Source organism: Daucus carota, chromosome 1 (assembly GCF_001625215.2).
Source record: "Daucus carota subsp. sativus chromosome 1, DH1 v3.0, whole genome shotgun sequence".
Lineage (NCBI taxonomy): Eukaryota > Viridiplantae > Streptophyta > Magnoliopsida > Apiales > Apiaceae > Daucus > Daucus carota.
The window spans coordinates 34,117,797-34,131,305 of record NC_030381.2 but is presented as its reverse complement, the minus strand read 5'-3'; the positions used below and the strand labels follow the sequence as shown (position 1 = coordinate 34,131,305).

At 31.2% G+C, this 13,509-nt stretch overlaps 2 protein-coding genes across 2 annotated transcripts; one reads left to right on the top strand and one right to left on the bottom strand.

Annotated features, from left to right (window-relative positions):
• Positions 1-2,147: 2,147 nt before the first annotated feature.
• On the bottom strand, positions 2,148-4,623 carry LOC108209064 (uncharacterized). The gene has a single exon (XM_017379784.2). The coding sequence runs from the start codon at positions 4,151-4,153 to the stop codon at positions 2,411-2,413; it is 1,743 nt and encodes a 580-aa protein (XP_017235273.1). The 5' UTR covers positions 4,154-4,623; the 3' UTR covers positions 2,148-2,410.
• Positions 4,624-10,405: 5,782 nt separating this feature from the next.
• Positions 10,406-13,428, top strand: LOC108209502 (uncharacterized). The gene is made up of 5 exons (XM_017380441.2): positions 10,406-10,615; positions 12,513-12,627; positions 12,743-12,832; positions 12,920-13,018; positions 13,112-13,428. The coding sequence occupies exons 1-5, from the start codon at positions 10,548-10,550 to the stop codon at positions 13,214-13,216; spliced, it is 477 nt and encodes a 158-aa protein (XP_017235930.1). The 5' UTR covers positions 10,406-10,547; the 3' UTR covers positions 13,217-13,428.
• The last annotated feature ends 81 nt before the right edge of the window (positions 13,429-13,509 follow it).

The following is a 13,509-nucleotide window of genomic DNA, read 5'->3' as shown; positions in this document are numbered from 1 at the left end:
TATGATATCTTAAAATTTGTTGGAAATTAATTTTAAAAAAATATACGAGATAAAATTTATAAACCAAAACTAAATATAAAATAGTAAAGTAAAACACCAAGTCTTATAAAATTGGGTATTATGATTTTTAAGTGAGAATAATACCAGGTAATTTGTTCAATTATTTATATTGTACATGTAAAACCTGAGTTTATTACAGAAGTGAATTTCCTGAGAATGCCGGGATTAAATCATTAAAGGGTAAAGTAGAGTATATATAGAGTCAATTCTTGAACACAGTATATATTTCAATGTTTCACTATTACGTAAAACTTAATTTATACTATTAGAAATTTAAATTAAATTTGTATTATCAATACAAGTACAAATAAATTCACCTGGATTGATTAAAATTTTCTAATTTTGAACTCAGTAACTAGATACAAATAAACCTCATCACAACTGGATCAATATTCCAACTTATTGCATAAAAACTTTTTGTCAACTACTCCCATTTTACATGTCTATTTTGCTTTTCGAATAGTCAAATTCACTAATTTTTTACTAAACATTACTATAAATTATCTACTCATTATTTCTAAAATCTGAAAGTTGCATATTAAAATAGATTAAATATAATTTCTAATAATATAATTTTTATTATTTTTTCAAATGTTTAGTCAAAATATAGTCAATTTAACTAGTCAAAAGTTAAAACGGGTATGTAAAAGGGGACGGAAGTAGTAGTAATAACAAACCCATCACGAACCGGTAACCACTATTTAAAAGGAAGTCAGAAGCTCAGAGTTTGTATGATTTCCTGGAAATGTATGGAGTAAGATGTCACAACTCTCGCTCTTTCAAGACCTCTGTCTCTCTGAGGCTGAGCTGTTAGCAAATATACGTGGGAAGTTAATTATAAACGAAAAATAATTTTGAATTTATGTATTTAGATAATTTTTTAAAATTTTATAATTTATCAGGCATAAAATTATTAACATATTAATAAATTATTATAAATTACTTTCTATAATGGTCCTTTACATTTTATAAAATCGAATTTCAAAAACAAATATAAATCATAAAAAAAGCTAAAATTTTCAACTTCCCAAACTTAAAAGTTCTTTACCCAAACTATACAATGATGACTGGTCTAGAAGCTTGAAAAAAATGCTTGCCTAAACAGACCCTAAATAACCTCCTTCTCAGAACCTTTCTACTATTTTTTACCAACTTAAAACATAATTATATGCACCGGAAAAGTGGACAAGCTGTGCCTAATATTTTTAGGCATGCAGCTTAGTAGTGTGAGCGTGAAATAATTTCTGACAAGATAAACATGCTGATTCTCGTGAAATTATTATATCACACCACTACAAGATGTTATTATGTCTAAACATAAGCATTCAGGTCCCATGATTATAGATTCAGCATGTGTGAGGATACCATTCTTTCTTCCAGCTGAAAGAGAAACAATCAACATTTCTTCTGTAGTTCATCTCCCATTAGGTGTACCACAGAAACATTAATATAGATAATTTAGATTTTTCTGTGCACACGACTCTTGCATCCGCAGGTGCAGGATACTGAACAAGGTTTACCATTAATTTCTGTAAAGGGGCGGTTTTAAGGTTTCAGAGCAAACTGCAGAATATAATCTCAACGATATATGCAATCGTGCAGACTATATTCAGCAAAATCATTAATGCTTAAACATACTGTGTAGGTCTTTTTATCAATCAGTTATACAGTTCAACAAAGGAAAGTTTCAGCAATATTATTAACTCATATTATGCCTAAGAGTAAACACTATGGGAATAGGCATATTCACAATTGCCACAGATTAGGAAGACTACATAACAAGTATAGGGCAGAATCCAAATCTATGTTTCTTGCTTCTAGATTTCAAGGCATACCTCATTTTTCTTGCGCCAGCTTATGCAAACACAGGAACAACAGCACCACAGTCCACAGACTGTCATTATCCTGTTAACTTGTCATAAGATAGACTTTGTTAGTATTTAGCGATATATCCAGTAAATCTGGAATCATCCTTAATTTATATTGTTCAATAATTTTTTGTGGACTAAAATCTGTTCTTAGTTACCAGAATTTAGCTTGTGTATAACTACGCGTCAACCACAAATAAAGGTCAATAAAACAAGATAAATAAATAAATAGAAATCCCATAAGCATTGAATACATTTACATTCTGCGATATCGAAAGATAATTTGTTTTCATACAATGGAATTATGTACAAAGTACATTGATCAACTCCATTATACGAAAACAGATGCCTTTACTATCCGAACTTGGACATTCACAATGTGTCGAACTATTGTCTAATTGAAACATATTGACTCGAACTTGAGAAAAAAAAACACCACTGTCTTCATATATGCGAATCCAACTGAAACACCTATTGAGAGCTTACTGTTGCAACCGCCAGTCCATGCCATCATCAAAATCGAAACTACTTGCACAATCCAGCAATGCATTTTGTTGATGCTCATAGCGACAAATATAATTCAATCCAACTAGAAGCTCACATATAGCTGCCTCTGTCTTTTCCCTATCTGCAAAATACAATGTCTGTAGCAGGAGGACATTAGTTCGTGCAACAATTTGCTGCTGCTCAAAATTGCGCTCACTTTGCCACCTCATCATGTTATGTGCCATAGGAGCAAGCCACTTTAGTATTTGATCAAGCCTCTCTTTCCAGCCATGAGCAAGGGGAGCATCAAATATTGCCAAATCTTTGATGTAAGACTTGAGACTGATCTTCAACAATGTTTTTAAGCTTGTTGGTAACATATGGTAAAGATCATCTCTGGCTTCCTCGCCAACTAGGTGGGGATACCGAAGTAGCTTCTCTATGATGATTATGATGTTTGCATAATGTAATGCTAGTGCTGAGCCTCCAACAGTACTAACAGGAGCATAAGTCGTCAGCCAACTCTTGGGGCCAGATTTTGGACTATTTGTTGCACTACCCTGCAAAGATCGATTGAAGCAATCTGATTGATTCAGATTACCTCTCTTCACTCCACTAGCAACACTACAACAACCAGAAACTTGACTAGATCTATCATCATGCCCAACAGAATCATCGTCGTCGTCCACTTTTGAAGCTGAACTGCTCAAACTAAGGCACTCCATGAGAAGCCTCCCAGGACCCATACCACATGCAAAATGATTTTCAGCCCGCACCAGAGCCATACCACCTCGCTGATCTATTTTATCTGACGAACCCTTCTCAATTGACCCAGAATGAGTATAGCTATAATTCTTAGTAAGACCTCTCCTCATTGAATTAGAATTCCCAAATTTCACATCAATTTGACCTGATTTTAGCCCATATTCTTCCTTTATATTACCTAAACTTCCATTTGAACGGAACTGTGGCCCCGAAATGGTACCACTGACCAATTCTCTTTTCATAACAGGTTTGCCAAAAACATGACAAATTCGCACATAAAGTGTGCAAACCGTTCTGGCCAACAACTCCACAACCTTGTCATAAGTCTGATTCCAGAGTGAAACATCCTTGAGATGTGCCACATCTTGCTTCTGCCAAGCCAATTTCTGTTCAAAAGCCTTACGACTTTCTTCGTGCTGAGTCTGCTGAAATTTCTTTGTCGCCTGCTCCAATTCACTTAACACCTCCATTTCACCATAAAGATTTGCAGTCGAGTTCACATACTTCTCCATTTTCTTAATCATTCCCTCCATATCCTTCACCAAAAACCCCAATTCTCTCACTTCAATCACTCCCCCAACAATATCCCCATACACATGCTCAAACCCTTGCAATGCAGGCAATGAGCATTTCTTCCCCAATCTCGAAACAACCGCAGCCACTCGATTCAACTCATCAAGCTTTTCAGCCAAAGCAAGTTCCAAAAGAAAAGCCTCATCATCTGATATCAAAGCTTTAATGCCATCACAACTAAAGATCTCACCTTTCAGCTTCACAATTTCATTATCAACAAGATACTTATGCAAAATAACAGTTTTCGACATCACATTAGCAACTTCAAAAGAAAGGATTCCAATAGTTTCTTTAACCTCCTGCTTTTTGTTACCTTTTTTTGGAGCTTCAATTAAAAGGGCATGCTTGAGATTAGCACTAAACTGGTTCCCCATCTTCAAAATCCAAGCCTCAGCCACCATTTTGACAACAAATTAATACTAAACAATAGATCTGAAACAAAATTCAAGAAAACTCAAAACCCCAGATCTAAAATCTCCATTATATGCAAAAAAATCCAAATGGGTCACCAAGAAAATGAAAAAGAAGCAATCTTTATCAACATTGGACTAATTAGAGCACAACCCAAAAAAATTCTTGAAAAATCACCCAAAATTGAAGGGCTTAAATGTGTGAAAGAAACGTGTTGAAGACTAAATGGGGTTGACTGAAATGCATTTGAGAAGGCGTGGATGGAGGTGTAATTGATTGATTTGAAGAAGTTTTCAATTATATCAGTTTTTTTGTTCTTGGGTAATATATATAGAGGAGTTGTATGTATAGATGTTTTTGTAAATTTGAAAAAGGGTAAAGTAAGTTTGAAAGGAAAGGTCCAAAGAGTTTGGGTGAGTTACGTAGGCACAACTCAACTGAAGTACTGAACCCTCTTACTTTTAGCAAGTATAACCTATTTTGTCTTGGTGGGTGGTGTTTTTGTGTATAAAATGCAAGTCAATCTAACTCACTATGTGACCATGACGCCATTCTTAAATTTTGAATCTACTCCACCTATGTACTCTAACAAACAACGTGAGTGATGAGCATTGTTATAAAAATTCTTAATCTATGGAGAAATTTTTATTAATTTTTCAAAATATATTATTAATTTACTGACTACACTGGATTGATTAAAAAATTCATTATTTATTAGAAAAAACTCCGATAAATCTTGAATCAGTGTGTCAATCGATTAAATTCGATTTCCTATTTCTATAATAACTAGTGAATAAAGCCGCGCTTCGTGGCGGCGTTATAAATTTTGTATAAATTTTGATATGAATTAATATTACAATAGCATAAAAAATATTTTGAGTTATCTTCCGGTTAAACATATCACTAATAAGAAAAAAATATAATAATTAATATAAAAATTTGTTTAAGTGGCCATCCTTTCAAACACAATACTAATAATAAAATTAGTTCGAACCGCCATCCCGTCAAAGACAATATTAATCCACAATTATTATTTTTATAATAAAATTAAATTAAATTTAGATCAAAATTAGTTTGAGCCGCTATCTTGTCAAACACAATACTAATAATAAAACATTATAATTTAGATATTAGTTTGAGTATCCTTACTGTCAACCACAAAACTAATAAAAATTATTCTAAATATGATAAAATTAAAGATTATAATTGGATAAAAATTATTTAGAATCGTGGCCCCGTTTTAAAAAAAATATATTATAACATAGATAAAAAAATTATTTTAGCCACTTTCCCGTCATTCAAAATACTAATAGGAAAATTATTATTATTTAGATAAAAATTAGTTTGGGCCGCCTCTCGTGCCCGTCAAACACAATATTAATCAAGAATCATTTACATTATCATAAAATCAATATATGATTCCTATTTTATATATCCTATTTTATTTTATTAATTATTTTCATTTTATGGTTCCTATTTATTAGTTAAAAATTATTATTATTTTATGGTTCTAAATTTTTTTGATATTAGTTTTTTAATGATTATTATCTTTACAATCCTTTATTTTCTATTCGAAATTTAAGAAAATTATAAGACTAAATCGAAAATAAAAATTATACGTATTACCTTACAAATCTTTAATATAAATTGTATTTTATCTATGATTGTTTGTTTAAATAAATATAAATATTATTCTAATTATGATAAAATTAAAGATTATAATTGGATAAAAATTATTTTGAATTGTGGTCCCGTTTTAACATAAAAATATATTATAACATAGATAAAATAAAATTCTTTTAGCCACTTTCCCGTCAAACATAATACTAATAGAAAAATTATTATTATTTAAATAAAAAAATTAGTTTGGGCCGCCTCCCGTGCCCGTCAAACACAATACTAATCAAGAATTATTTACATTATCATAAAATCAATATATAATTCCTATTTTATATATCCTATTTATTTATTAATTATTTTTATTTAATGATTCCTATTTATTAGTTAAAAAATATTATTCTTTTATGATTCTAATTTTTGTGCTATTAGTTTTTCTAATGATTATTCTCTTTACAATCCTTAATTTTCAACTCGAAATTTAAGAAAATTCTACAAACCTGTTTAGACAATTTAGGATCCTGGAAGATGTTGGTTTTTATTTTTTAGATATATAATTTGTAAAAAAATAATAAAATAAGATTATAAATTTTTTAACCTTGTTTTGAAAGAAATTTTTTATAACTTGTGAAAATAAGAATTGTGTTTTTTGATTATATTTGTTCTATAATTGTTATTTTGAATAAATAGAATCCTACTCTTTTATGATTCCTAAATAAGTAAAACAATTGTACTATCTTTGCAATCCTTTTATCTATAAAATACTTGAATCTGGTTTTTAGATTATAATTTTATTTTCAATCCGAAATTTAAGAAAATTATAAACTGAATCGAACAATTCTAGAAACGCAATTTTATGATTCGAACATATCGTGTTCTCTAATTTATTATTTGTGTCTACTATTTAGACTGTTAAACACAGTTGTGATTACGAATCTAGTATTAGATTATTCTCTTATATATCTTATCGAAAATAAAATTTTATAATATAAATTTCAACTACATCTTCTATATATCTTATCGAAAATAAGAATTGTACATATTACCTTACAAATCTTAAATATAAATTGTATTCTATCTATTATTGTTAGTTTGAATAAATATAATCCTATTTCTTTTAGGATTACTAAATAAGAAAAGAATTGTATCATCTTTAGAATTAAATAAGAAATACTATTATATCATCTTTAGAATTCAATAAAAAATACTAAATAAGAAAAGAATTGTATCATCTTTAGAATTCAATAGGAAAAGAATTGCATTACTTTTAGAATTCTTGCACCTGATTTTTTGAATTATAATTATATTTTTATTAGAAATTTAAGAAAAATTAGAAAACTGAATCGAACAATTCTAGAGACGCCCGCATCCTCCTTTATATATATATATTGATGAGTATTTATTTTTGTGGGGGATGAAGATTTAAATGACGAGGAGATATCAATGCACTTATACACAGGATCTTCAAAGTTTACATATTAATAACTCATTAATTGTGATTATTTATTCAATTCATCATGGAAAAATAAATATAGGAAAGCAATATTCGAGTCAAAAAGGACGGATGGACAAATTATTTAGGGCTTTTTTATATGTCAACTTTATTTTAGGTAATCTTTACTTTTTAAATTTGGACCACGTCCAAAGAGATGATGATTTCTTGTTTTTATTTTGGTTTAGGAACAACTAGTTGAGAAGCCGCGCGTTGCGGCGGCCTGTAAAAATTATATTAATTATTCAATATTAATATTTGTAGAATAAAATAATTTTGTGGATGTCTATAAAAACTATATTAGCGTTTCAAAATTAATATTTGTAGGATAAAATAAATTTTATATTATAAAAATCTTGATGTAATATCAATACTAATATATAAAATTGTAAAATTGGATTATAATTCATGGTGAAAAAATGAAAATAAATTTATACTGGTAACTAACAATTTAAAGCACGACGAATCTTAATTTTATTTGTGTTTTTTTTTTAAAAGTAATCATATTCTTACATTGTCACCTTCCGCCAATTTTTTTGGATTGATTGTGCACAAAAACATCTAACTTAAATCAGTGAGGTTGTAGTATTGAGAGAGAGGAGGTTGTGTTTAGATGATCCAAAACCTTACGTTCTATAGGGGTATTTATAGGTGCAGAGAGACTTGTGTGCTACTCTTTCCCATGATTAAATAATCTGAAACAAAATCAGATTAAAACTTTCAAGCTACTATTTTCTGTAAATAATCTGAAATAAAATCAGATTTTGAAACTTGCTTCCAATATACCCGAAACTAAAAAAGGTAGTTCTAGTTTTTGATATTTTTCATCCAAAAATTCCAGAAAATTAGAAAAATAGAACGGAGCGATGTGAGAGGCGCCACCTACACGCCCCTCGCTTCTCCGCCATATTTTCCTGTATACAAAGTAAATCATATAAAAATTAACAACAACAAACATGTCCGATCAACAAAACAAATATTATAAAAGAATAACCAACAAACATACATTACTGATAGTTAATTTATTGATACACCGAATTAGAAATCAAGCAAGAGAACTATCACCGGAGAAAGGTAGAGTTGTGGTATTGAGAGAGAGGATGTTGTGTTTAGATGATCCAAAATCTTACGATCTATAGGGTTATTTATAGGTGCAGAGAGACTTGTGTGCTACTCTTTCCCATAATTAAATAATTTGAAACAAAATCAGATTAAAACTTTCAAACTACTATATTCTATAAATAATCTGAAACAAAATCAGATTCTGAAACTTGCTTCTAATAACCAAAACTAAAAAAGGTAGTTCTAATTTTTGATATTTTTCATCCAAAAATTTCAGAAAATTAGAAAAATAGAACGGAGCGATGTGAGAGGCGCCACCTACACGCCCCTCGCTTCTCCTTTATAAAAGTATATTGATTATTATGAAGTAAAGCTTGGGTCTATGTTTGTGGGAAACTGTAAAAGAAGCAGTAGTTGAAATATGGTCCAGACTTTTAACAGTAAACTACAGTTGTGCCCATCATCCTTCCTTCTGAGTTCTGTCTAAGGTGAAATGTACAATCAATAAAATACTACTAATAAAACCTACTACTGTAATCACTTATAATTATTCGAGGTTTAAATATAAAATTCAAATGTAATGAGCATGAAGTAATGATAATGCTGGTTTAGTTGGTTAGTATCAGATGTTAGATTGTTGGTTGAGGATTTAGTAGTACTTGTGAGTTTGACCATTTGTTCCCTCAGAAAAGTCACCACTATCCGAACTACTACTATTCAAAAATTATCACCAATTCCTTTTGTGGGACGACTTATTGGAGTACTATTTTGGTTGACCCTCGACTTCCATTCAGATTATTCTAACCACGAAATCTAATGGTCCTGAAGTGGACTTCACCTAATAATTTATTATTGGGGTTGGTATTATTTTTTAGATAATTAGAATGATACAATTTTTGTCCCTATCAATAATTATTGGGGACGGGGTTGGACCCCTTTTTTAAATCTATGATAAAATATTGATTGATAAATTATTTGGATTTTTCTTTTCTTTTGAAAAAAATTTAATGTTTAAATTTTTATATATGACAAGAAAACTATGCATCTATATTTTATATACATTTTAAAAAACGTGTTAAATAGTTTAAAAAAAATGATAGACACAGTAAGTTGGAGTATTATGTATGGTTCGGGAGGTTAGTTCAAGACAAAAGGGGCTCCAAAATCGAGCTGACCAAGCAAACATAGAAACATGAAAACAAGTCTGCAGGCCCGAACAAAAGAGTCCAAAGAAGCTAAACACAAAAAAGGCTGATCTAACAGACTATGAGCCCGTTCAAGTGAGTTTATAACTTATTCCCGGAATACTTGACAGTTGACAGGCTTATGTTAAAACTAAATCATAAGCTTGTCTGCTTGACAGGCTATTAGGTGTTCCACAATTAATCTGTCCTATTTAGGAATGGTGATTGACAAATACAAAAGATTATTATCTAATTTAGAAGACCACGAGGTGATTCTAACTTTATAAATTGATACACGAATGTGACTCATTTCATAGCGAGACATATTAGTTCATTTAGTGATGGTATTTGGTGAGTGCAAATGTTTCTTGAAAGGTTTAATGAAGACATCTAGTTTTTAAAAACAAAATTATCATTCAACAACTAATGCTACATAACTAATATTTAATCAACGCTCTTACAAATATTGTGATAAAAGTATAGACTAACATATATGATTGATGTCATGATGTGTTAAAATGACTAGATTTTATTGTTTACACCAGGTGTTTTAAAAATTTTCAATTTAACTGATTAATCTTCAGCAATGTTGTCGACCAATTCGATTTTTGAAATTCGATTAATCGATTAATCTTTATAAGTTTTTCTTAATAATATACATAATAATTTATTAAAATTAAAATATTATATCATTTAAAATAATGCTACATAACTAATATTTAATCAACGCTCTTGACAAAAATTCTGATGAAAGCGTAGACTAACAAATATGATTGATGTGTTAAAATGACAAGATTTTATTGTTTACACACAATCATTAAATATTAAATATTCAATAAAATAGGGGAAAAAACCAGTTAAAACTCAAAAGACTCTGTGAAGAGAACAAACTCAAAAAAACAAAGCGGGCGTTGTATTTAAAACACAATCTCTCCCAATCCAACTCTCTCCCAACACATCTCCTTGTTTCTTTCAGTCTCCCTCTCTCTGTGTCCATTTTTTCCAGAGAGAAGTCTTCACCCTCCATCGATGGCCTTCTTATCTTTCTTTGGCAGAGTCCTTTTCGTTTCAGTTTTCATGCTTTCTGCTTGGCAAGAGTAAGCCCTTCTCTTTTCTACTTCAGATCTACTACTGAATTGTTATTAAGCCAAACAATTTACTTAGATATGCTCATGTATATAGTGTATTCATTTAAATTACGTTTCTTTGTTTGTGCTAGGGTATTTTTTGTGATTTAAGTTCTAGATCTGATATGGGTTTTGGATTTACTGCTTATTTAGTAGTTTTTGAGTTGTGATAGTGTTTTATTTACTTCAGATTTTGCTGATATTTAGTCAAGTTTGTGTCTTCTGCCAGATTTATGCAAGAATTGTTGAAATTTTGGGTGTAAAGACAGGGGATTTGTTTCTTGATTAGCTTTTTTGAAATTTGACTTCAAGTTGTAGATTTCGAGAAGGAGTAATTTTTTTTCTTTACACACACACAAAAAAAAAATATTCGAAAAGAATTGATGTTGGTTACTGAAAAAATGTAGATCACACAAGGACTAGTTAGTGTCACAAGGGGATCGGAATGAATTGGGAAGCTATCACATTGGTTCTGCTTGCTAAAGAAAAATATTGATGATAACTTGTTATATAATTTTATTGTAACTAGTAATTGGAGTGGACAAGATCTTTTTAGTTGAATTAACCAACTTTCTGATGTGTATTTATACCTTCCATAGAAGTGGTGTGTTATTCTGCTATTGTTGGTGGAGTTATTGTCTTTCAGTTTGCTAGGGGAGGTGAAACTTCAGTAAATTCTCCTTTCTCTAGAAACATGATTGTTTCTTGGAGATTAGGTTGGTTTGTTAATTCTGGGGTGTGCATATGCTTTTAAAAGTTAAAAGATTTTCTTTCTTTTGATGTCCTGTCCTCTCTTCTAATATGTTGTCCTTCATCTTTGAAGTTTTAATATATGGAAAGTTTACTTATTTTGGAAGCCAAATATGCTGAATTGTAATAAAAGGCTTTAGTAGTTTGTCTATGCATGAGTGCAGATGTTGCAATTGAGATATACTTGCAACATGAAAAATAAAAAATTGATGGTGGGATGGCCTGTTTTGCTGTTTGCGTCACATGCAATCAGGAAAGATAGGTCATTCACTCTCTTTTTAATTCACATGCCATAATGATCGGCATGTTCAGTACATGGACTCTAATTCTATGCCATAATCAGTCATTGCCGCATTGCTTTGCTGCCTGCTCAGTAAGCTGGAGTAAGGGGTTCGAATGCTCCTAGCAGGGTCTTTTTAGGGTTCCCACCGGAACGAAAACTCCTGCTAGGGCCCACATCGAAGTGGGGGTTATTAAATAAAGAGTCGGGCCTAATTGGTTGTTTTGGTTTAAGTTTCCTTTTATTGTTAAATTCGTAGAGTGAGTATAATATGTGATGGTTTTAGGTCATATTGAAATAATCACATAAACCCTTGTGTTTTGTGTGATTATGTTTGTTTTTTTGAGTGTGCGAGTATATTCATATAGAAAATAAAAGAAGTCTGTTGTTTCTTGTTCTTATCACTCCCCTCTTTATTAGCTAAAGCATGTCTTATTGTACATGACATTCTACTTGATACTTGACTCCTTATTTCCCTATGGGTATTCATCCACTTGACATTCGAACATGGGTATTGACAATTTATTTTGGAGCAAGGCATAAATTTTTTAAAAATTTTATTAGTATGGAACTTGGACACATATATATTGTTGGACGATTCTCCCGAGTCCAGGTATCATGAATCATTCTCGTGAGCTGTGACCCTAAAATCTAGTTACTCAGGCGTATTATAGAAAGCCAGTTATATATTTACGCAGAAGAGGTGCCTAACCAGTTGTTTGTCATTCAACTTCTTATAGAGGTTTTTATAAAGAAAGTTACTTGTAAATATGCTATAACTGCATGTGATGATTCATGTTAAGTTCTTTTGTCTGAAGTTTTATATTCCTGTTGCAGATATCAAGATTATGGCGTAGATGGAGGGGCAGCAGCAAAGTCGCTTGGTCCAAAGTTTGATACTGTCACAAAGCATTTCACAACCCAGACGGGGTTACAAGTGCCAGATTTTGAAGTAAGAATTTGTCTTCATTTTGTCTTTGATAAATCATTTAAACTTGTGTTTTTCTTAATTTTTGTCTACAAACCCAATAATTAAAAACATATTGATTTACCTTACTGGTTTACAGATCAAATTTGCAGTTGCTGCAGCAATTGGCTTAAAGACTCTGGGAGGGATTTTCTTCATCTTAGGCAGCAATATTGGGGCTCTTCTTTTGGTAAGCAATCTCCTTGCTTTTATTCTACAACTGAGCTGAGTTATATTTTACTGCAAGACTTATCTGGTGCTTCTTGTTTTCCTGTAGCTTTTGCACCAGGCAATCATCCCAACAATCGTATACGACTTCTATAATTATGACATCGACACAACTGAATTCGCTCAACTCTTTGTAAAATTCACTCAGGTTAGCAACTTTAGCTTGACTTTTCACATTGAATTGAACTTAATGAAGCCTGAATATTAAAAACACAGTTAACAATTGGCCGCTCACCTGCAGAATTTAGCACTTGCTGGGGCACTCCTCTTTTTCATTGGAATGAAGAATTCCTTGCCGAGGAGGACTCTTAAGAAAAAGTCCGTTGTTAAAGCCAAGACTGGTTAAAGAAGAACTAATGGTAAGACGTATGGAGCTTGCAACATTTATGTGCGACTTGTCAGGATTTGTACCCATACAGTAGGTGGTGACTTTCTCTTGTTCAATCGGGTCCGAATCCTGTTTCCAAATATTCTGTATTCGTTTTTTTAGCTAAAAGTACAAATTTTCAAAGAGACAGATTAAGTTAATTATAATTTGACTAGGTATTGTCTTGTTAATCATCGTGCTCTAAGGCATGTTCTTTGTGATCCTGGTAAGCACTTTTCGCGGGAGACTCGGGTTCGATTTCGTGCTTCTGT